This window comes from Leuresthes tenuis, unplaced genomic scaffold (assembly GCF_036924035.1).
Source record: "Leuresthes tenuis unplaced genomic scaffold, fLeuTen1.0.hap1 SCAF_6, whole genome shotgun sequence".
Taxonomy (NCBI): domain Eukaryota; kingdom Metazoa; phylum Chordata; class Actinopteri; order Atheriniformes; family Atherinopsidae; genus Leuresthes; species Leuresthes tenuis.
The window spans coordinates 9,017,658-9,042,738 of NW_027325360.1; the positions used below are offsets into that span (position 1 = coordinate 9,017,658).

At 40.8% G+C, this 25,081-nt stretch overlaps 1 protein-coding gene across 1 annotated transcript in view; it reads right to left on the bottom strand.

Annotated features, from left to right (window-relative positions):
* col27a1b (collagen, type XXVII, alpha 1b) overlaps positions 1-24,682 on the bottom strand; it is a 59,777-nt gene extending 35,095 nt beyond the window's left edge. The window contains exons 1-8 of the mRNA XM_072387443.1: positions 24,222-24,682; positions 22,406-22,467; positions 17,871-19,183; positions 14,908-14,961; positions 10,027-10,080; positions 6,979-7,032; positions 6,821-6,874; positions 1,810-1,854 (exon numbers count right to left, since the gene is read on the bottom strand). Of these exons, the coding sequence (XP_072243544.1) occupies positions 1,810-1,854; positions 6,821-6,874; positions 6,979-7,032; positions 10,027-10,080; positions 14,908-14,961; positions 17,871-19,183; positions 22,406-22,467; positions 24,222-24,274 (1,689 nt within the window). The 5' untranslated portion in view covers positions 24,275-24,682. The remainder of the gene's footprint in view (positions 1-1,809; positions 1,855-6,820; positions 6,875-6,978; positions 7,033-10,026; positions 10,081-14,907; positions 14,962-17,870; positions 19,184-22,405; positions 22,468-24,221) is intronic.
* Between the last annotated feature and the right edge of the window lie 399 nt (positions 24,683-25,081).

Genomic DNA, 25,081 nt, shown 5'->3' on the forward strand with positions numbered 1-25,081 from the left:
CAGCGAAACCTCGCAATATAATGCAATAAAATACCATCATGAACTACAATTAAGAGTTAAGTGGCAGATCAACAGACAGAAGCGAACTTTAAAGCAAAACAGTTTTATTGGATTCCATTAAATTATTCAGGAACACCTAACAAAGACTTAACACGTTGTACAGTAGAAGGTTATCGTTTTAAAATATGGCTTAAAAAAGGGAAACAGAGGAGATGTATTTAAATTAGTAAGATTTATCAAATGGCATATTTAAAAATGTGACACAAAAAGTAGCACTACTGTAAAGGTACTTTACAACTTTTTTAGTTGCTGATGAACAGGGAGCATAGGTCTTACCCAACAAATGCGTACTTGAGTGTTTGTTGTATTTGATATATCTTGGAAGTGGGAATATACTTTGTTGTTTTGTCATTAACAGCAAACACACATCAACTGATATACAGTTCATTTAACGGAAAGCGCAGGTGACTTATTTTATCAGATATCTAATTAGATCAAGAATAACAAAGAGTGTTTGTATTGTGTAAGCTGTCTTTTTACCAAATGACCTACAATATGAAAGTCGGGGTTGAGAAACATTACCTGAGTTACAGACTGAAGTGTTTTAATTTATTCAAAGCTCTGAGTTACAGTAAATGCAGCACAGGCACACAAGAATGCAAGCAATGTTAAACACACAGCCCTGTAAACAGCAGGGGGTGATATTTCAAGGAAATAATTCATACATGCTGCCATCCATCAATCATTAGCAACAGGGGGCAATAATATGTCAACAAATGTGTCAATTGCCACCAAAATGGAGGGGTCAAAACATTAATCAAAACAGGACCACTTGTTATAATTATTTACCAAAAAATAAACCCCGAAGGACAAATGCAAGACATTTTGATAGGAAACACCGAAAGTAAATTATTTCACCACAAAAAAGAGCACAAAAGAGCACAACAACAAAGGGTCAATGGAAGTTCCAGCAGATGAACCATCAAACAGAAGTGTGCATTAAATAATCAAGCATAAAGCCTAAGAAAATCTTCTCGAAAGATTACTGGAAGAAAAATAGAATTTTCTTTGGGACACAACACATTTCTCTATGAGATGTTACACATGGTCTGGACTGAAGAAGGAGGAAGGGAGGATATGGAGGAGGACTGACCCATGACATCCAAACTATTTAGCCCACTTGAACCTGTGCCAAAAATCTTGTGCCATTTTCCCGCCAATATTCCTGAACGCCATACATCTGCTTTTTTAAACACTGCATTGTCTGTGCTTTGTTCCATCTTTACCTTCGTTTCAAACTATAAATGAAAAAATATATCAGAAACTTCCCCATTTAGACTCTCAGCTCTGGTATTTGATAAGCAAGTATTACACTGGTATGGATCATACACGAGAGATTGTGTGATATTCAATACAGTGTAAATGCTACACACACTCAAAAAGTAAATGTGAATTTTAGTAGTTAGCCTTTTACCTTGATACAAAGTAGAATAAAAGTTTAAATGAAACCATGAGAAATGTGCCTGGTAAACTGACACCAGCTCTCCTCTGCACTCTTGGCAAGTCTTTTTCTTTTGTTATTCACTTGCAGGCTGGTTGTCCAAGCGACTTAGAAAACTTGCTGCAATTACTCTATGGGAGCAATTCCATCTGTTGCATCACAGTTTGCAGCTCTTTACAAGGCCGACATTATGTTTGAGCTCATTTTCATGCCGCTGACTGAAATTTTTGCCGTCTGTGATGGCGCTGCATGACAGATAAAGTACAATCAAGTGCCAATAACTTTTTAACAGGAGAAACAATACTCACAGGTTCACCTGGGAGGCCAGAGGGACCAGAGTGGCCTTTTTGTCCCTGTTGATATAAGAAAAAAACTAGTTAGGGGCTTTGCAAATCAAAGTGAAAATGCTGTGGTGAATCTCATCCCAGATTCTCATCACAAAACCACAGGGAAGAATAATAAAGGGAGTAGTGGAGAGAGTGACTAAACAAACGTTTAGTCAAGATTACACAGGACCAAATGTGCTTGATAAAGAGACTTAAAATGATTCTAACGAATAATTTTGTGATAATTTAATTTCAATCATTTCTGGGAGAAAAATTCATATCCTTTAATTTTCAACATTTCTTTTGTGAAGTTAAATGAAAATGTATTACTTTCGTTGTAGCAAAGTTTCCCACTTTGTTCCCGTGAGGGTCTCCATCAACGCAGCAACGGCTGAAATTATGTTGACAGACTTTCTTATCGAGAACATTGATTCGTTTGTTTCTACAAAGTTCAATGAAATAACTTAATAAAACCATGAAAGCTTAGTTTAAAAGTCTCCATAGAAAAAGCAAATCTGCTGGCAGTGAAACTAATAGACTGCTCTTCAGCACTGAATAAAGTCATTCTTTTCAATTTCCACACAAAAACAATGCAGGTTCCAGTTATTGTCGTAGATCAGATACTTGGTTCTTTGTTTGTCTGTTTATTGATCCCTCTGCAATGTGACAGAACTATTCAGAACTGTCTCCCATTAACAAAAACAGTAAACTAATTAGGTAGCAACACACGAATCCCCTAAAGGGTAATTGATGCTCATCTTCATGCTCAGTGATTTCGAATGAGCATGCCAGCAGGTAACAAATTGTATTAATCTTTTTTTTTTTCCTTAATCAACACTTAAAATTGCATAGATAGTTGTGTAAGGTCATCTCTGAGGGATGAACAAGTGTCCTCTCAAGTGTAAAGTCATTTGCCACCAGCTGTGCTGGCCTATAAGCGTCAGAACAAGTAACCAGCAGGCGGTAAAGGCAGAAAAAACTGAATAGGTGTAAACAATGATGTCTTCAGACAAAGTATCCTCAAATATTTAGTCACAGAGAGAATTAAATCTACTTTGGAAGAAAAAAATATATGAAGGAAACTTTAACCTTTTTAAACTTTAAATTTTGATGAAGATAATTTTCTGTAAAACTTCTAAATACATCATTAGCCTTAGTGGAGGACATGTTGGGTTACAAATCCACACACACACACACACTCTAGTGTATCATAAAAAATTGTGTCATAAAACCCCATAAATTCCATGTCTAGTCAATTATGTTGCAGTTATGAAGCCTGATGACTTCATTGTTTTTCGAAACTGTAGACACATGGCTTCACTTAAAATAGGCCATAAAATTAAGGCCACACCACTTGATCACACAGCGGATCCCCTTTAATGCACATATAGAGCACTTTATTTAAACTGCTTTAGTTTGCCTGCCTTTACTGCCTTTTTTGAAAGGCACTTTGCATCCAAACTCCAGCCCAGCTCCTCCTCTTTTCAAACTGTGTTCTACTTAATAGCAAGTCTGACGTCACCGAAGCTTGTTCTGCTTGGCTGCTGCTCCCCCTGACCAGGGCCTCCGATGCTTGAGATAGATCGGGGAGGTCCCAGATCAGAGTCGCAGCACCAAATATCAATTACTGAAAATCGTTGTCATAATTTTTGTGAGTACAACGGCTCTGGCTGAGGTTTAGTTTTAGTTTGAAAGTGATTTGATTTCACAGCAGGAGTTAATACTGATGGACATACTGAAGCCAAGACATGACTGGGGGAGATGAAACTGACAGACCAGAAAACATAGTAAAATCATGCTGGCAATATAATTTCAAAATATTGTCCCCTCACCAAATGTTGCTAAATCCAATAAGTCCTCACAAAGAAATAAACACACGCAGAGAAAACTATTTTTTGAGACAAAGTTTTTGCCCTCCTTCCAGCAGCTTTTCGGACAGATTGAAGCCAGATGCTGGCCCACTGGACACAATAATTCTCTCACACACTGTTGTAATCCGGTTCTTCTTCTTATTTGTTCATTCATCTGTAAACAGGCAGGGAGTTGGATATTTGATAGGATGTTTGGGAGTGAATGAGTCTCCTACAGGAGCAAAAGTAATGCTGACGGGAAAGGACAAAAGAATGTGCCTGGACCTTCCAGCAAAGCCAATACAGCTGAGTACAGTGAGAACAGGAAAATAAGGCTGTCCCTTGCATGTGCATGTCTGTTGTATATGGACAACGTTCAAGGTTCTGTAAATCCATTGTATGACACAAAGATGGCAAAGGAGCACATTCTCAATTAGATCCCCATCCTTATGAAGATCAAACCGTTTTAATACGTGTGACTCACACCAGATCGACCCTGCAACCAACAAACCTCAAACGGAGGCAGCAGCAGTGTCTCCCCCGCTTAAAGAGGAAGTAACAGACTGTAACAGACCTGGCGGACAAAGAAAATATACACCCTTCTTTTATGGATTTTTCTCTTTATCATAATAAAAACTTTTAGGAACGAGTATGTTACTGTATAAAGCTGAGAAGCAGGAAGAAAAAAAACAAAAACATGGAGGCTGCACACCACATAAAAAATTGAGTGTTAGTACAGTGTGCCAAAAAATATCTGAGCTGGCTGTATAAAAGACAATCTGGTCCAGAATTACTAATACTCTCCACGGTGTTTTGGGTTTGACACACACATACACGAGTCCCCTTTTCCCTTACAGTGCAAACTACTGACTGACTCCCAGGCAACCTTCCCATTACATCTTTACACATTTCCCATAGTGAGGAAGGCTTTTTCTGGCAGCGAGCCAGAGACTGAGAAGAAAACCTCAGCGAAAAAGGTCCATCAAGCTGCCGCGGGTCAAATTTTTACAGCCTGGTTAGACAGCAAGAAAGAAAAACCTTGAGCTTCAACTGTGGCTGCTTGTGGGAATTCAGTAAAACTCTACATTTTATAGAGTTTTGGTTTTCTATGCCAGAAATTACTTTATAAAAAAAAGAAGTCTCAAGAACAGCTGCAAGCAAGGAGGTGTCTGGTGGCCTTCAGCAGAGCCAAGCCAATTGCCTTGTTTTTATTAGCTGCATACAAACTGCACTTTAATGCTCTGAATGGCTGTCAGCTGTTACCTGCACACACAAGTTCTAAAAGGTTAACACAGACTTGCAACAGAGGGATCAGAATCCCACCTGAACTGATCATGAGGACATGAAATGGCTGATGTACAGTCAGCAAAGGTTCACAATAACCGTAAATCAGCAGGGAGAACATCAGCCTTTTCCCATGACTCCATGTTCCATGACTCACAAGACAAGAAGAGGTCTTCCTTTTTAAAGCTGAGGCCCCGCAAAAACACTGAATGGAGGAACCTGGATGGAGCACACCAGATGGTTTTTCACCATCTTTCATCTGACTACATAACACACTGCTGGAGCAAGGCATTATTCCACTCATGCTATTGCTTAAAAATCCCGAGTGGTCTGTATGTATGCATCTCAGAAAGAAATTAAGTTGCTTCTACTTAGTTTTCATCTGGCATCCGAACAGGTACGTTTATCATAAACTGCCAAAGTGTTTTTTAAAGGACATTCTGTCTCAGCATTTTCTCCCATGATCATTTATGCTTTCTGCCAAACTAGAAGTTTACACATCTCTACATTTTGCTATCAGTGGAGAGTTTAGGGCTGTTTATTCTCCCAACTGACAAGTTGGGAAATGCTGGAAAAGGTGCACATTATCCAACTCTCCAGGGATGAGGTACAGTAGGTGAAGACACATAAATATAGTTGAGTTGAGCAAGCACTCTGCTGTGCTTTAGCTGCATAAGAAGCCACCCCTCATTTATTTTAATGCTGTTTCATGTCTATCAAAACTGTGTTATCTATGTTATTTCTCATACTTATAACTAAAGAAATGGGAACAATTCATGTGTCTTATAAACAGGCTGCTAGTCACAAAGTGCTTAAAAATACAATTTCAGAACTGTTCTTTGTTAAGTTGTCTGTTACGTGTAGACGTTCATCCCTTGAGTTTGGAGCCTTTCTTTATGCCTGAATGATTCAAAAGTTAATTAGCTTAAGGAAAAAAGACAAGAGTGAGAGTCTGTTTGCTTGGAAGTGAAATGTAAAGAAATAAGGGATAGGTCTCGCCAGGCTTTTACACAATGCTGTTTAGGTATCTTCGGTGGGAACTAATGCACTTCAGAGAAACTCACAAAAAAGAAAACTTGACAAGTAAAACTAATGTTTTAGATTACTTTTTTCGACAGGTGAGTAAATTAACAAAATTCTGATAAAAAATGAATGCAAAACTAGGGTGTTGAAGCAAACTATGTGTTGAAACACAAACAGTTTACCATCCTATTTGCAAACTGTGCAGTGTAAGAAATCCCGACAGGCACTGGCCCACGTGTAATTACTGTGTGGAGTTGGGAAAAGGCCAAGGATAAAATGCACAAGGCCGTGAAGCAAACGCTCTGTGGTCTGTAGTACACAAAGAAGGCAAATACTCAAGATCATGAGCGGGACCATATCACAGAACTAACCCACATTCCTAACTTGTCCTACTTTTGAGAGGAGCTATTCTCCAGAGAGCGAGTGGAGGGAGCATGCAAAACTTTTCACCCAGTGAGTCTCATTTTCTCCTCAGCTGCGTTCATCACATCTGAGGCCTGTGACACAGATGATGCCACACGCCTGATATCCAAACCCTCTAATAATTGGACCCGCATGGGAGCCAGAACATAGGTCTGCTTTTCCACACCTGCTTTCCAAACAAGAGCTCAAACATGCCCATTTGGCTACACACTGAGAACACCACCATTTGGGAGATACTGCTTTCAGAGGCAGATTTCGGTGTGCATTAAATTTATGATCTACAATATACAGAAACTCACCGCTCCATTGACCGGAGCTGAGCCCGTAAACTTTGATGACATTATGTAAATGTGGATTTACACACACTCATACACAAGCGAGTCAGGTTTGTAAAAAAATGATTTCTTATTTACCTTCCGTCCATCGTGGCCAGGCAGTCCAGGGGGGCCCATAACACCAGGCTCTCCCTGAAAGAATGAATTAAGTCTCATTCATTTACCAAACATATTGATAAGACTGTGCCTGCTGTTGTCAAGGTGTTTAAAGTAAGAAACCATTATAGAGTGTATACTTTTAGTCCTTTTGGGGCTTGACCAGGGGACAGTCCAGGATCTCCTTTTTGTCCCTGGAACAAAAAAAAACAAAACAGAAAGCATATTCTTTTTCAAACTTTCAGAGACACTTCCCCGGGAAGGAATGATTTGGGTTCCAGTGAGCTTCAAGTCTCTGCGACATTTACACTATCAAAGCCTCGTGAGTTCATTCTGTCTCTTACAGGAGTCGACTGGTTGTGTTTATACAAACGCGCAGTCCGTTTAGGCCCTCCTGTGACTCGTTTCCAGAGAGCCTGCAAGGAGGGATGGGGAGTGATTGCGTACATTCTTCTCCCTTTTCGGGGCAGTGGGAATCCTGTTAGTGCAGTCTGGGCCAGTATTCGATGTCTAATTTTTCTTGTGACAGAGCAGCCCAGTAATCTGTTGGCGCAATTACAATGCAAGAGCTAGAAGGAGAAAATAGGTTGTTTCCTGTGTTAGTGCTTATCACAAACAGAATAAAATGTTACTTTATTGAGTAAGTTGGACTGGAATCAAACAACAGCTGACTGCACATTTTATTTGACAAATTGAGGTCTGAGTGTAGGAATAAATCAACCTCTGCCACACGACACTACAGGTAAAGCCTACTTTTAAAGCTGCATGGGAGTCATTTATTTCAAAACTTCTGGGAATTACTATATCAAAGTAGCTCAGAATATATGGAAAGCTGTGACATTTGTTTGCCAGGTAAAAGTGACACAAATCTCTCCATCTATAGTAAATCAGCCCATCTAAACCTGCATGTTCATGTTAGGCACAACTGGGAATAAAAAAAACTACTTTTTAGTGGTATTTCTATCTCCAGAGATTCCTCCAACCAAAAGCAACATGCATTATGTGAACCTTTTTTTTTTTTGCTACTTTTTTTTCACATGAAAGTGTGATGCTTAACTCTAATGCCGGGCTTTTATGAATGGATGAATTGAGCATCATATTGTCTCAGTCTGTCATCATTACAAATTCTGCTAAAACTGAATATCTTTACATCTTTTTTTATAAAAACACTGTTATATCAGACAGTCTGTGGTTTGAGGTTTGTGTGCAGGCAAGGCTTTCAGTTCAGCTCCAACAAACACGTGTATACCAAAATATGACTTATGTCTTTTCAGTTTTAAGTAGACCAAAGTGTGGTATCAGTTAAGTTTTTCTACTGTTTGAAAATCATTTGGGAAGCACTGAAATTCACTGCATTCACATGGTTACCATTACACCCGGAATACTAGCAATATTTCATCTCATTCTGACAAAGATTACCACAGAAGCCCACTCTGTAACAGCTTGTGGGCATTTTATGGAGCTAAGAACCCACTTTGTGGACAAGAGAATTTGGCACAGACAGATTTGAACACAGACTGATAGGAGTACCTGCAAATTAGTGAGACAGAAAAATTTTAAACTGCCGTTTGTTCCAGAGGGCAATGATAAAAATGGATTTTTATGAGGAGAAAAGCCAAGAAGATCTGACCTCAGACAGGCAAACTGACTGAAATCACAAACAAACATTGCATGACTAAGAAAAAACACACAAGAACCACTGGTACTAGTTTATGTACAAAACCCATCTTATCCTGTTCAAGGTTGAAATCCTCCTCAAACTGAGATTAAGTACGCTCAAATATGAAGCAAAAGGAAAATGCATGTGTGTGTGTGCCCATCATGTAGTGATCTGCCTTGTATGTCATTGTTTTTGATTCACATAACCTGATCAGTCACATCTTGATTAAAACTACTTAAATTTGAGTCTCCACTGTGAATCTATGCACCTTTGCTTCAATTGAGATTTATGCGAAACACAAATACAATGTCACCTAACTTTGAGTAAAGGTTGTCCATTGAGAGCAAATATAAATTGGGACAGTTTATTGGAGAGCAATTATTTTAAATTTTGTTTAAAAGTTACACTGTTTCGTTAAAATTCCAGTGTGTTATATTTAGAGCAGAATATAATAGTCATACCTTCAGAGTCAAAGTCACCACAGATCTTTCCCCTCACTTTCCAGCATTTTGCACCACCAAGTCACTACATAGGCCCCATAGCTCTACAATGGGCCTTTATCATTTTGTGCAGAAATTAATTTTGTTGCAGTTTGCTATTTGTGCCACTAGATGCCGCAACATCCCCGTCTTTTTTGTTTTTCCAAGCAACCTTAAGTATTGAGAGGGTTCCTGGTTCAAATCCCAGCTGCGGCTTTCTGTGTAGAGCTCGCATGTTCATATCAACTTGCTGGTACATCTCCCCTGGGAAGGTGGGCAAATGTCTTCAATGTTCCACTTGTGGACAATCTTTCTCACCGCAGAATGATTTGATCAGCAGCACCTGGCTGCTACTCACCCTATTAACTAAAATTGAGAGAAGTTTTTCACACACTTTCATGCGTCATTGTTTATCTGTGGTTGAATTTCTGTGATTTTAAGATTTTAAGAAATACATAGTTTATTTTTAATCTTTACGGCTGTGTAATCTTGTTAGGGAGATTTGTCAAACTGAATTTCTTAGTAAGCATACTCAACTGAAGCAAATAAAACAGAATGCATATTTTGGCTTCAGATTAATACACACTCCCAAGTGAGTATTTACAGTAGCAGGACAGCGCAGTTTGGAGTAATATACAACAGTTCTCGTGTTCAACGTGATGAATGTGACGAACGAGCATAACAACCAGTGCACTAGTTTTTGGAAAACAATGGAGGTCTCTGGCAGACACATAGGCTCCGTCTACAAAGGCACTACTTACTGCCAGAATGAATTTATCATTCTTTTGGTGTTTTTGTAAAATTAAAATACAAGGATTATTCTTTACTTTATTGTCATTACAGCATACTGTACAGAAGATTGCTAACACTGATAGTTGCCCTTCGAAAGAGGTAATAGATTTTAGCACTATTTAAGTTTTAGTTATTAGATCCGGAACTTAACTCAATTCCTTTTGACTAGTTGCCTTACAAAATGTTCTGGCTCATGGTAAACCAGTGTACTTGACAAATATTTGATGAATGTAAGGTAAATGGCATTATCTCCTTACCTTCACTCCAGGCTGTCCAGGACGACCGGGATTCCCATGAGGACCAGGAGGACCCTTAGAATAGAGATGCACGTGATAAAGAAAGACACAGAGTAAAGGTGAGCACAGGGAGCCATTATTAGGACATTCACTTAAGGGGGAGGTAGAGGTAGATGTTCAGTAGTCACAGACATGTCATTCATGTTCCTCATGTGTGTGTGTGTGTATTTGTGAGTGTGTTAAAGGACAGCTCTCTGTGTTTGTGTGTAGGTGCTGTGTGAGACATACTGTGTCTTGTGTTTTCTGCCTGCCTGTCAAAGTTATGACATATGGATGTGATTTTCCTTAGTGTTACACTTCTGCCACTGGTTCTTGGTGTTCCACAAAGCGTCGGCCACTCATCCATCACATCACATGAAATGTTATTCAGTTGAACTCATTAAACTATCTGTGGCAGATATTTTGTCTAAATGAACCATCTCCTACATGGCATACCAGGTGGGTGGATGCACGGAGACAAGGGGCGAAGAGGCAGGCATAGGCCTTGCGTTCACATTGGAGGTTGAAGGGATCATAAATTCAAACAGTTTGCAAAGGCGGAATGTTTGGAAAATTAAAGCCACAACTTCCATCCAAGAGCCTTCAGTTCAACTGCACGCTTGTGTGGAGTTGAGATGAAATGCCGAGCATGGAAAATATTCTCCAGCAAAGCATTGAGACATGTTCAGATGGCCAGAACAGGAAGAAAATCTATCTTCAGCCCGTTCTTTGAGTTGTTCAGAGTTTCCGTGGGTAGTGAGGGGAGACCCCCCCCCAAGGAGGAGTAAAACAGACCAGGACTAAAAGGTGTAACTGTATGGCTGGGTGAGTCATCAGGATCTGTCATCTATCTGTGCTCTTTTATCACACTGCGGAAAGGAGTGAAAGAGCCAAGGCAGTTACGCTCCCCTCAAACTGGCCAGACCTCGCCCCTTGCAGGACATATGGAGACATTTAACAGAAGCTCATCTACAGATTTCCTCCTCCTTCCCCTCCTCCTCTATTCAGACCATTCCTCTTTTCACTTGCTCAATATTAAAACGTATGGAACCCATTATATCCAGATAGGAAGCAAAAGGAGGAGGAGAAGTATAGAAATAGTGGCGTCTGGATTGAGTATTACAAATTGCACTCTTGCAGTGCAAAAGATAAGGAGGCGCAATGCTGATGAGAAACCACCGGGTGGTATCCTATTGGGACAAGAATAATGGGCCAAATAAGCCACTTGGTCCATCCATCTTTGTGTGGGCGAGAAGAAGAATGAAAATACTCTTTTTGCTTAATTACTAAAAAGAGCTTCTGACAAGTAACAGTTTGGAGACCACTAGCAATTACACACAAACTGCAGTGTGAAGCAGACACACACCATTACACCTGGGGCCTGCAGATGAAGGGCACCTGTGTGCCAGAGCTGTGACCAGCTTTACGATGAGGGCAAAGGACTTTTACAGTAATGACGCGTGGGGTGCTGTTCTTATTATTAGCCATTAACCCAGAACAGAGCTGCCAACACCTTCTCTGGATTGCATCGATGGAAAAACTGTGATTAGTGTGTATTGCTCCCACAACTGAACGTATATTGAACGATTTTAACTGGTATTTATTTAATCTAGAATTAAGGACTTTGATGATAATTAAGTGCCAATTACATCCCTGAGATGACTGATTAAGTAATTTCCCAGTTTGGGATGACACAGCCATCTGTGCTGGTGCTATTATTCTAATCTGTCTTTTATTCTAAAGAGTATTACTGGTCTTTAAATATTACAAGAGGAAAGGGTTGAAATGTTTGCCTAGTAAATGGCTTCAATGATGAACAGATTTAACTGCCTTTTTTTTTTTTAATTGCTCTGGTGCTATCATTCACGCATTTACTCAAAGCAAACAAACCCTAACCCCAGCTGGGAACATGAAATGCATCACCTCCTTTGCACCAGTGGTGATGTCTGGTGGGCAGATGCTCCATATGCTGACAGCAGCAAAAGTAAGCATTTTTCAAGCTGAGTCTTAGAGTGTTTTTCATATTACAGGGACTGATGGGAAATAGATTAGATTAAAAATCTTTTTTTAAAACTCTAGAAATTGTCATTGGCTTAGTTTTACTCTTGATGCTCGGAATAAGGTGTTCATGCTGTTGCTGGCACACCCTCCGCCACTTAACTTCAACTCTAAATGTGCTCCTGATTAGCCTAAGTACAAGCAACAGTGGAAAATGTCTGTGTAACCAATAATGACAGAGAAAATTTGAATCAAGCCTTGGAGAAACTGCTCACTCATGCCCACACATGTGGTTTGTCTCTGAAAAATCAGCATTTTACAACCAACATAAATCAGTTCAGTTTTCAGTAACCATCAAATAGTGCCATTACTTTAGCCTCCATAGACGCCTTATGTCATGTCATGTGGTGTCAATCATTTTTTTAAGCGATGATGTAAATGTTCCTCAACTTCACAGAAGCCCGACATCACGTACTGACTGCAGGTCTGTTTCCCAGCACAAAGCCACCTTTGATCCGCTCTCGAGCCTCCCCTCCAGGACCGGGGTGAACTTCAGCAGGGCTTACAGCTACGTCGAGGAACGTGGACGCTCTCACGTGAAATGACTGCTTGCTTGGTGGAAGCAGAGGTGAGACTGTCTGCTCAGTTAGACATGACACCTTGCTGTCAGGGAAGTACAGCCATGACAGTACGGTGCGGTTCCCAGTGCCGTCAAGCATTTTTTCGCAATGAGAAAGAATGCCTACAACTTTCAGGAGATACTGCTTCTGCAACAGCAGTAGTTTGTGTGACACACTTCCCCTCAGTCTTTTCTACATGTGGCCTGAAAAGAAGAGTTCAAATGAGGTCATGCTCTGCTACGAACTGCAGCTGCTCTCTGATCTTCAGGAAATGCGGAGGACAATAAATTCAACACACATCCTCGGTTTTGTGATGCCTTCGGGTTTCATAAAGGTGATCAGTGCTTTTTTTTTTTTAATTGACAGGAATACGGGCCAAATAGCCATTCATTCAGGGATTAGTAATCATTTGTGTTTTATGAGCCACTGTGCAATGCTGTTTCTAAAGGTGACCCACAGTATGCAGGTATGAATTCCTGGTGTGACGTGAGTGGCAATGCTGTAGAGTAAGCCAAGTCAGAAAAAAGATGAACTGAAATATCAATTTTTAACCAGGGCACCTTTTTTATGCCCATTTAAAGTGTGTGAAAAGGGCTTTTAAATTTACATAATCTGTATTTCCTTATGTTATTTTTACCACTTAATCCCTTGATTAATCTCATACTTGTCTCTGTTGTTAAATTGAGCCACATGAAGTTGATATTCAAATATTATACATCTTGTTATAATTAAAATCACACACACAGCCACAATTTGATCCTGTACTTGAGTGTGCATTCAACCAAAATCCAGAAACCAGCTTTTCCCATCGGCCTTCCTTCCACATCAAGTCAGTTAGTTTTCCAGTAAATATTGCTCTATGTCCAACAGCTTCAAGGTTTTCTCAACAAGTTGACACAGACTGGGTCAAAAATATCAACTATGTAGAAGGTTAAATGAAAATGACCTGTAAATATTACATCAAGTGAATTTGGCTTTTAATCCAAATGTTTGCACAGGCTTTACAAGGCCAGAGTCCATTTGCGGGATTTCTGCAGCTCATGTGTGTAGCCGTGAGGCTTTTCCCTCTAATCATGTGAACCATCTGCGGAAAATCTAATGGTTCAAGAAAACAGTCAGTGTAAAAAAAAACTGAACTGCACCTGAGTCCATGTGGCCTGCAGTTGGGTCTCAAGAGCCTGATGATGAATGGACTCTATAGAGGTTGGAGTACTACTGGATGGAGCTACTGAGCCCCAGACAGGATCTTAAATGCCTTTAATAAGATGGGGACAAAGCCGTCTTTCTTCCTTGTTTAAAGAGATTGGGTTCCCACAACCCTCCCCTGAGGCCCAACTGCAGGGCTGCAGCAGGTAGCTCACACACACTCATCAGAAGCACAAGTACTCTGCAGGAGCTCTGCAAAAGAGCAATCAAGACTGTCATCTCACCACTAAAATACCACTTTCAACCGCTGCTTCATTCTTTTTCAGCTGTAGAGGGAGATGAGGTAGTTTGCTGGGCAGCGGCTAGCTACACAACTATAAGTGATAAGTGTCCAAATAATAAAAAAAAAAAATCAGAATAACACGTCATTCCCTTGGGAGGAATCACATCCTGGAGTTTTCTTTCCTCTTATATTTCTTTGGAGAACATTAGCTTAAAACAGCATCTGCACCTTCTCTGTTTTGTTCCATTAGCTGGAGATTTCTAAACTGAGCTCCAAAATGAGAGACACGCCACCAAGGGACTGCATTAGAGGTCCAATACACGAGACGTGTTCACTGATGTTAAAGCACGGCCTGTGCCTGATTTAAGAACCTGCAGTGTTTATGCTTGGGATCTAAAACACTTGTTCATGGAAATACATGTACAGTATATCCTGGCAAAGTAACAATATTTTCCCTCCTTGTATTACCTACCTGATGTATTCAATTTATTTTATACTGGCAAGCCACAGATTTGTAGATTACGGTTGTTTGCGCTACAAATTTACAAATGGACCTTGGCTGCAGTGAAGCACCGTTTGATCAAACGGCGAGCCAAGGCAAACCAAGATCTGGCTGAACAATTCTCTCTCATACAAAGATGCCTCTGAGTGTTTGATGAGAATACTCCAATGTCCTCTATAGATATGGAATCATCTCCTTATGATGAAGGCACCGCGGAGATTGGAGACATGTGGAAGACACTTTAGGGTTACTGGGAAGGGAAGATGTGCAAAGTTAAATGAAACACCTGTCATTTGTGAGTGGGATGTGCTTACCCTTGGGCCCCTCTTGCCTGGTTTTCCTGGCAAACCTGGAAATCCTTGAGGGCCCTAAGAGGAAAAGAATAAGATGTCACGGGTAGAGTGAAGCAAGCCTATGAAAACAACAGCGAAAGTAAAAGATGCTGCCTTTTGTTGTGTCGTTATAAAGAGCTGAATGCTACAGAACAAGTGTGCAAAGTTAAGAAAAATCCTTTAAAAGTCACTCACACAAGACATTCAGTCAGTAAAATCGTTGTGAGCTTTTTTATTTAATTTTTTCCTGACGACACATTTGATGAAGTTAACTGAAAGTTACAAAACAGTCGGTAAGACTCTGGCAGGCAGGAGGACTCTTGTTAGAAGCTGATAAAGCCCTCGCCTTCAGCCAACATTATTTCAGCCCATAACCACAACAGTGGACAGACTGCAGGTATGAGTCAATGTACTGGCAGGGAGGTCGACAATAGTTCCAGACACAGCCAATCACTTTAATTATAAGCATCAACTAGCTTTAATACAATTTCATACATGGATTAGCAAAGCTCGGAAAGGTCAATTTTAATGAGCGGTCAACCTGAGGGAACCTGAGTTTGTTTCTAAATGTTGGAGTGTGATTTATTTTCCCATTACTCAAGAAGTTTAAAGAGAAAAGGGCAAAATGGGCCTAAAAACAACTCGAGGCATTCTGGCTAAGATTGGGCCTGTGTAATATTGTGAGATGTATCGTGCCCTTTTGTGCAGCTCGGACAGAGCCCTGAGCTAGGATCATAATCCTTCAGCCAGGATATACCCTGAAAGCAACTTTAAGATTCTTTAGATTGCAACCATCACTTTGTTCACACATGATCGGTGGTGTGACCTGCAGTCTCTGTTGGGGTCAGTGCCACAGCTATTGTCTTTATACAATTTATGCAGTTTATGTAGATAAGAATATGCCACATATAAGATCAAGTCAAAATTGGTCTATCAGATTACTTTGTCACAAATAACCAACAAATTATTGGCCATTTTATGCCTTAAACATGGTTTTAGAAAATAGAAAGAAATAGAAATACAAAAATACTTAATTCAATACTTTACTTGGTCAAACAGTCCAAAATCAAATTATTGTTTTAAACAACTTTCAAGGCTGCAGTCCAGCAAATTTCTGAACATTGCTCTATCCAGAGGAACAAAATGATTTAATGATTTAAAAAATGGTGAATTAACGGTAGATTACATACCCAACTCATCTCTTTTTTTAGTCTGAAACATTAACAAGCAGTGTAAAAACGAAAATCTTCATGAGAGCGAGCATTAGCACACAAAGGACTTGGGGATTGTTGGCTACTTCTCTGTGGTCTTTTTGAGGCAGCGGAAAACATTTCCATGACAGAGCTCCGTTTTGTCAACTTTGCCAAAGCGGGAAGGCTTCACTTAAAACATTGATTTTAAGTCAAACATGATCCTTTCAACAATGGAAAAAGTGAGTAAAGTTTTGAAGATTTATCACAGGTCTGTTCATGTATCCAAAACTGAAGTGCAGAGTGTATGATTAGCAACTACCATCGAAACGCTGATGTTTGAATGTCGTAAACAAGCCGTCCCTGAATGCACCGTCATTGCATCCATCATTATCTATCATCAAAGAGTCACTCCAGAACAGTATTACATGCATTTTGTGAAGGTATTAAACAATCAATGGTATCCCCTGTCATGGGATATCAGCTGAAAGAGTAACTTTGCCCATAAACCCAGTTTGTCGATGTTTTTCGTTAAACTTGCCTGTATTATAATATATTACAATTTTTACAGAATTGTGTGAGAACTCTCACTGTCTTTAAATCTAGGCTTTCCGATTTACACAGTCAGTATGTTTCCCTTTTCCTGGTGCAATGACTGTGCAACAGCTAAGTGGGGCACAGCATACAAAGAAATCTACGCTCTGTAATTCTTTGATGCTATTTGATCTTGTGATGGATTTCTACAATCGATGATCATTTCATTAGTTAGATTCATGAAGGGCTGAAAGAGAGGTGAAGGCGATTATAGAATAGAAGCCCGTAAGCACAGTCACAAATAACACTGCTGATCTGAATGTGTATGATCAAGTGAATCTGAAAGCAACCTGCCACATATTAAGAATATCAATGCCTGGGAGGCTCACACATTTAATTTCCTACACATAAAAAAGTTCCTACACATGGATTTAAAGTTTGTTTCCATAGATCCCAACTTTGATTTAAACGAATATACCATTAAAGTTCAGGTTAGTTTAAAGATACTTGCACAAAACTAGAAATAGCTCAATATTTCAGTGTGTTTGTCGTGGTGCAAACATTTCTACCAGGACAATCTGTGGTGCTCCTTAATGACACTTAAAGCGCAGCATTCATGTTGCAGGGGGCTTTTCAATATTTACTCTGAATGGTTGATTGTGTACACATGCTTTATCCCTTTAACCTTTGACCCCGCTTTAAAAGTATCCATACTCTGAACAGTCACACCCCCTGCAAGAGGAATCTAACACCTCACCGCCAGCCCCTCCACTAAGTAGTAGGTGGCAAAGGGCGGCTAGGACCCTGAGGAATTACCCTGCTGCTCAAATGGATGAAAAAAAGAGAAGAAAAAAAAAAGCATATATCACATGTATGCATCTCATGCAGAACAGGAAATAAACAGATTTTCAGCACATTGAAAAATCTCAGTCACCAAGAAACACAACACTGCCAAGTTCACAGAAACCACACAGTCAAGACAAATGTCAGTATCCACGTCGGCAGCGGTTCCCGTCATCGAAGGGCAAACAAGCAAACAAACGGCAAGCTGTCAGGCTAGTGTATCACTGTCATCAAGAGATGTGCCCCAATTCAGGCGTAAAGGTAAACACCACAGAGCTAAACTGTAAACTAATCATAAAACAAGTAAATAAGCATGCACAGATTCATGGATCTCAGGTACAGGTCTGTGTTGTGTTTGTAAAGAACTGACTCACTCACCGACGGGCCCGGCTCTCCCTTTAGTCCAGGTGGTCCAGCAAGCATTGAGAACTGGGTCGGTTCCAGGTCAAATGTTTGGAAGCCATCTGTTGCAGCTGGAGTGACTGGAATGAGTGAGGTGGGTTTGAAATCCTGCACACTGGTCACTTTTGGCTCAGGTTTCTTTGGAGCTACTGTGGTTAGCTGCGTATTATGGGGAATGTAGGCGTTTGAAGGAGACCCCTGTGTGGGAGCAGCCATAATCCGGAGGTTTGGTTTAATTTCTGATGATGTTGTGGAAACAGGTAAATGTATACTTTTCCCAAAAGGTTTCGGTGAGTTAGTTTCCCCCCACTTTGTGTTCTTTCTTGCGTGGGAATTTTGTTTTGGATGTGGTGGAGTCACGCTAATCCTAAGAGACGCAGTAACAGTTTGAGCTGGAAATTTGTACGGGGTTTCCAAACCCGGATGAACCGGTGGAGAAACAGACACAGCAGCAGGTTTTGGAGAGCTGACAGCCTGATACACTGTTGCTTTTTTAAGCATCAGCGAGTGGTCGGTTGAAAGAGGAATTTCAGTCCTGGTGTTTACCCAAGTCAGAGCCAAAGTAGGTGTTTGAGCCTTTTTAGATATCTCCGTCAATGACGGTGGGGTTTTGCGAGCAACAGTAATGTTTGGGTCTGAAAATAGAGGTAGCAGGGGTGCAAACACCGGCCGATATGTGTCAGCTTCTCTGCAATGTTTCTTGATATAATCACAATAGTTATGAGCTGCCTCAGCAGAGGGATAAATGTCAAACTGACAGATGGCACCTTCAAAAGGCACCGAGTTGTGGTTCATTTTGCCAAGCAAAAAAGAGCCCTCTGGATCCAGGGCCTCCTCTTTGTTTGAGTACAAATCTGCATGTAGACTTTTCTTACCACAAGGTGTGTGTAAGAATACTTGATGGCCTTGAATATCCAAAGCAAGATTGTGCCACTGACCATCATAGACATCGTAGTCAAAGCTCACGGATGTCTTCTGCCCCACCTGAACAAGGACACTCCCTGGTACGAACTGCACTCCGAGCTGCACTCTCCTTTTCTTAGACAGAACTGAGAAAAGAAAGGCGCTGTTGAAGCGATGAACAGAGAGGCTGAGGATCAGAGAAAGACTGGTGGTGTTGTAGGCAGCAGGGATGACGGAGCGCAGGGGCACCTGGATACGTGCCCTCGGCGTGAGGATGACACCGGCCCTGAAGGGGATGACGCCGTTGGGGATGGACCGTACGCCCGATGATGTTGAGCCGCTTGTCCTTCGCCCAAAAAGCCCAAGTTGCTGCAGGATATCCACATCTTAAAAAAACACAGAATAGAGTGAAAAGTCAGTGACTCCGGGCCTTTTAGACTTAATGATATTTGAAAGGATCAAGATTTTCATGCTTTTCTTTTACCTGCACCCCCTGTTGGCTCTCATCACGACTACAAAGGGATTAACGTGGCACATATTGCATTTCACCCAATATGGACACTTAATGAGACATTAAAGAGAAAAATGTGGTATCAATTTATGTAAAAACTCCTCTTATCAACCCTTCAACCCAGGTGTACTGATCTGCATCAAATGCATTGAGGGAACGAAATAAAACTGCAAAAACGTAAGTGATATTTAATATGTTATACTTGGAGTTCACAAGTTTAAAGTCAGATTAATAGAAAACCTGCAGAAAAAGCAATTTAAAAAAAAGGGTGCATCAAAGTTCCAATAAAGCGTCGCACATTAGCATTTTCTTTTGGGGATTGCTGCGTATTATGTAATCGTTACATCACTCTTAATTAGGACAACATCAGGAAACAGGGGCTGAACGAGTCCCAGGAGAGGACAGTTGTGGGGATGTAAGAGTTTTGCGAAGATGAGAATGTTATCTCCCTTTATCTGTAAATGTCCGCTGATTGAAGATGAGCCCTCTGACAGCAGCCAGAGCTCATTACATACTGCAGCGCTTTCTGCAGGTTTTAATTGCTACTTGTAACTCATGGGAGGAAAATGTGAGTTACATTCACACATTACAGTGCGGTGTGCATGCTATATTGCTCCTAATTGGATCCACACATTTGTGGAAAGGTTTAATTGAACCCACATTTCAGGTGTAGTCCTCATTTAGGGAGAGTTCTTCATAATAATTTCTCATTCTTGAGGCAGTTATTTGAACTTTCTTACGGGTGGCCACATATTACAGTGATCATAGAAAAATATAAAAAAGAATTTTGGGATGGCTTCGATACAGTCTGAGAAGAGATATACTACCCTGAAATCCAAAATGGTGGTCCTATCTACCAAACCAAGATAAACAGCAGCATAAAGCTCATTTAACTACTAGCGCAACATTCCGTGCCTTTTGAAAGTCAAACATTAAAACATATTGAGTGTTTCCATTATCCTACTTTATTTTTCTTTTTACACCACTGCAAGTCATCAGTACTGTCAAACAGAGGCATTTTTGTTTACCCTCACAAGGATGGGAAATAAAAAATAACATGTCATCTTAAGTCTATCAGCACATCCTAAATCCTCTCAGTTAAGTCCAATACAGACTAAAACCTTACATAAAAAGCTCAAATATCCATCCTTTTCCGGATTATTGCTAAACAAATGTGGGAAAGACTGAAATACACTGTTGATTAATAAAATGCTGCTCAGCAGAGGAGAAACAAGTGTAGACTCAGTTCCTGTTAAGAGGAGGGAGGGCAACTCAGTGAGAACATGCAGCAGGAGGTCAGCCCGACTGAAAAAGCTGAACGCACCGAGAGGAAACATCAAACAAAGACATCTACAGTCGGTTTTCTTTATGTGGCACTAATCTGAATTGTTAATGTGGTACAAGGAAGCAAAACTGCTCTTTGATTGTGCAATTCATTCTCAGGGCTGTCGCTGCATAATATCTAAATCTTAGCAAGGAGGCGGGTTGCCCGAAGCTTTTTCTGACTTCCTGATGAGCAGAATAAAAATAACTGTGAATTAAGCACAGGGCATCCAACAGACAAGTTTGGAAAAAAACTACATCAGACAAGAAAACTTTGCGAGAAAGCAGGCACCTACATGGACTACTTCATTATTTTACTATCGGCATGCAGTCGGGGAGGTCCCGTCGCCTCCTGCAGCCGCCTCACAGTTTCAATCCTCCAATAGTGCGAAAAATGACAAGAAACTGGTTCCTTTATAGGCACATAGAAGTAAGGCACTAAGTAGGAACCCTGGATTGTAATATCCAACACAACTAGATAAACTAAAACCTGCATTTACAGGATAAAATTCTTTCAGGGGCAAAAATGTTCAAGGTTACACTGCTTGGCCTCTGACTCTGCGTAAGAATCACACCACAGTCAGCCACATGAAAGAGTATATTCCCAGAATCCCCAGAATGTATGTGTTTCTTATGTATGCAAGGATAATATAGTGTTGTTTATGTCATTCAAATAATTTGCTTCTGGCCTGACTGACTTCAAAGTAGAGGTAGATGTAAGGGCTCAAACGGTAACCCTAGGAGGCGCTTGGTGAGTTTCTGGCTTTGACAGCTGGGCCGTCACCTGGAAGATGGTTGGTATTACATCTACAGTGACACACTGAGACCCCCAAACTACTCAAGGTCTCCTACTGGGCTTTGGATGACCTCAGTCAGAAACCCTTCTGAGGAAAAGTGCATGTATAAAGTATGTGTAGCTGAGAGGGAAGTGAGCAAAAAAGTTCTCACTGTGGTCAAAAGTAACAGCACGGCAGAAGAAAGGCTTCAGCCCACCACACCTGGATTCTGTCTTTAGGAGTAAAGCCAGCACCGTGGGAAAGAAAACAAACAAAGACGTAGTACAACGAGAAGGCACAGCTGCTTTTATTACACATGACATCTGCTGCATGTGTTGTACTAAAAAACAAAACTCAATTTTGTTTGTCAAACCAATTCCTCTCTTTTAGCATCTAAATGCTTTTGAATTGGGACAGAAATGTGAGCAAAAAAAACAAACAGCAGCAACATAGCATCAAAGTAATAGTACTCGTTTTTTGCTGCCTTTCTTTCATTTGTACCAATGCCTGGTCATTGAAAGAACTCCAAATGATAAAACGAACTTCCATTCGCAGCCCACACTGTCACCACCCTGATCGGTGAAATCTTCGTGATATGTAGCACATTAGCATTTTCTTTCTGACTTCCATTCCAGGTGGGACACGTCTGATCATAGAATGCTTCTCTTACAACTGATCATTGCAAGAGTTCAGCAAAAACCACTTCAACAGAAAAGAGTGAAACAGACCATATGAATACCTGAAGCTGGATAGTTAATGTACACAATAAAGATTTCATGTCAGGGTGGGCCTTCTTACACCCTTTCTTTACTTTAGGCCAACTGAACCACAAACTACACAATCTTAATTTTCCTTGGTTCTCACTCAGGTGATAGGAGACACCTGTAATAGCCACTGTGATGCAGTTTTCATTTGGTTTGTCACACTGCCTTCTCAATAGTTCAACTGCATATAAGGGAAAAACACTCCCTCGGCCATCTTTGATTGGAGCCGCTTACCTTGTGCTTGTGTTAGCCTCAGAGAGCAGGTGCAACAAAGAATCCAAAGAATCAGAGCTCTCCTGCACACAAAGGTGAGAAAAGACAGGGCAGACAGTCAAGTTACATGTAATGTCAAATACAGTGAGGAATTCTTATGGAAATGTACATTTCGAATCAGAAATGTAAGCCCCCCCTCAAAAACATATAAAACAATGAAAACCAAGATCAGACTTTTATTGGGAATGACTGCCTCAACTTATATGTTGTTTCAGCTCCTATTTAAAAAGTTACATTCTTAAAACGTTCACTAGAAGTGGCAGGAAATAGAGCCAGTCTTAAAATCAACATTTTAATGCACTTAAACTTAAACATGCTCGTACCAAAGAGATCAGGCCAGCTGCAGTGTCAGCTCTGCTTTGTTCAAAGAATCAAACATCTTTTTTTTTTCAAAATAACAAGCTTTGTCTTATCTTGCTGCCTGACCAGATAAACTGCTGCTCAGCAGAGTCGGCGAGTGCTCCAACAAGGCCACCTTTGTCTAACTTAAACAAAAAACAAAACAAAAAAAAGAACACTGCATCCCCTCAAAACCTCAATTCAAAGTGATACAGATAAATGTCTGAAAAGACCCGTCTGCAGCATCTGAACTTGTGTCCCACCCTTGCTGTGCACTTTTTGACTGAAGATTTCCAGAGAGTTCAACACAGCTAAAAGCTGCATGGAATGTAGACATCCATGTAATCCCAAATAAGCCTGCTTCCACCATGACGGCAGTGCCATTTAATGGCTAATTTTCCACAAATGAGCTTCCAATGACATCTATGTCTGAAGATATGTGATAAAAAAATTAATTAATTAAAAAGGTGCTTATGGCACTCTAAAAGGTGTTAAACTACATCAGACGATTGTAAATCCAAACTATCACAGGATCATGCTGGATTTTTCACACCCTACAGGTAAGGATTTGGTTAAATGCAGCAGATGAAATTGGTTGCCTCGTCGGGGAGTGAGGCCTGAAGTGCCCCCGCTCAGTCGCAAGAGCCTTCTGAAAATCTTTTACACTTTTGGCTTTTGCAGGGAGCCACAAAAAAAACACACACTGGTCAACCACTGGCATGCCTGCTTAATGCTTTAAAAAGTTGTCCTGCTTCTACTGTTCATGTCACACCAAATTTAAATTAGCAGCACAAAGAAAATAAAGAGGGGGGGGGGGTTGTAGTTTGTGACCAAGTCTCCCACAAGTCCGGCAGGGTTACATGATGCAACATTTTGTTTTATTAACTTTTATTCCCCCTCCCATTGGGACAGCCTGGCCAACCAGCTGAGTGAGATGCACAGCAGGGAGGAGAGAAAAGGAGAGGGGATAGAGGGAGGAGAAGAGTGTCTCCTCCTCTCATACATCCCCCTCAAATCAGTCCCAGATAACTTGGCAGCTCATTCTGAAACAAGCTGCAAAGACTCAACCCGGAGAACTGTACGGCAGACTTTCACAAGACTGTATGAATGGCTGGGGAAATTAGTTTCCACACGCTTATATGCCACCTATTAAAGAATGTCACCTGTTACCATTCATATCTGAACAAACGCTCAAACAAAGACTTTAAAATCCAGCTCACTCATTAACCCAACAAGTTCTGCAAGAGGTTTTCCGGACTGCTTATGTGCAAAATGCTCAAGTTTCTTAACGTAACCAGCAGTTTAACACGAACATTATTCAAATGCCCCCTAATTAAGACGCATTCGGTGGACACGAGCACATGGAGGACTCAGTCTTGAACCGGATAACCCTGAGAAAGTGCAAAAAGGAAAAAGCTTTTCTAATCTCTCAACTCACCCCCCGACTCCAGTGGTTTTGAGTTTGGAGTACGGGGCATTGTCCGGCTCCATTGCGGTTACTTCATTCTTTCTTGGGAGTTTTTATTACAGTCCAGATGAAGCAAAGTTTTTTCCATCCCAGGTGTTTCTTGCGCGAGGAGTGAACGTGCAAAATATATATTTTTAAAAACGATGCGGGATTAACCAACAATGAAGAGGCTACTTGCTGTCATTGTCCTTTCTCTTCTTTTTCTTTTCCCTGGAGTCTCAAACTAAAAGATGCCTAATTTAAAAAATTAAAATAAAAAAAAGAAGACGGTCCACCTGTGCGCTTCTTATAGATTTTCCGTCTTCCCTCCCGAGAGTTTTGTACAGAACAATAAACGAGAAGTAAAGTGTTGTTCAGCTTTCCTGGGTAACCGTAGCAGGACAAGATGACGATCGCGGTTGTGTGTGTGCATGTGTGACGACTTTCCTAAATGAAAGTTTATTGTGGACTGAGAGAAATCTTGAGAACCGGGAGGGGGGGACACCTCCCTCTGTCGCCCTCAGCTGACATCAAGGCAAACACACTTGGAGAAACAGCGGTTCTGCGCTCCTTCAGTAGAAGGTGTGTCTTTTCAGAGAGCACGACTCCCTCCCAGATTGCACGTGTATGGTTGTGCTGTTTGTGTTGAAATACTGTAGGTTTTGCGTGATTGTGGTATGTTGTTGCGTTTAGCGCATGTGCAGGGCCACTGCTAAGATTTTAGGGACGTCATGAGCCCAAACCCCCACGGTCCCACCCACAGAAGAATCTGACCAGACAGGCTACTTCTGTCAAAGCTGTTTGTTAGTTTTTCACTCATTGGTTCATTGTAATGGCTGAGCAAGTTATAT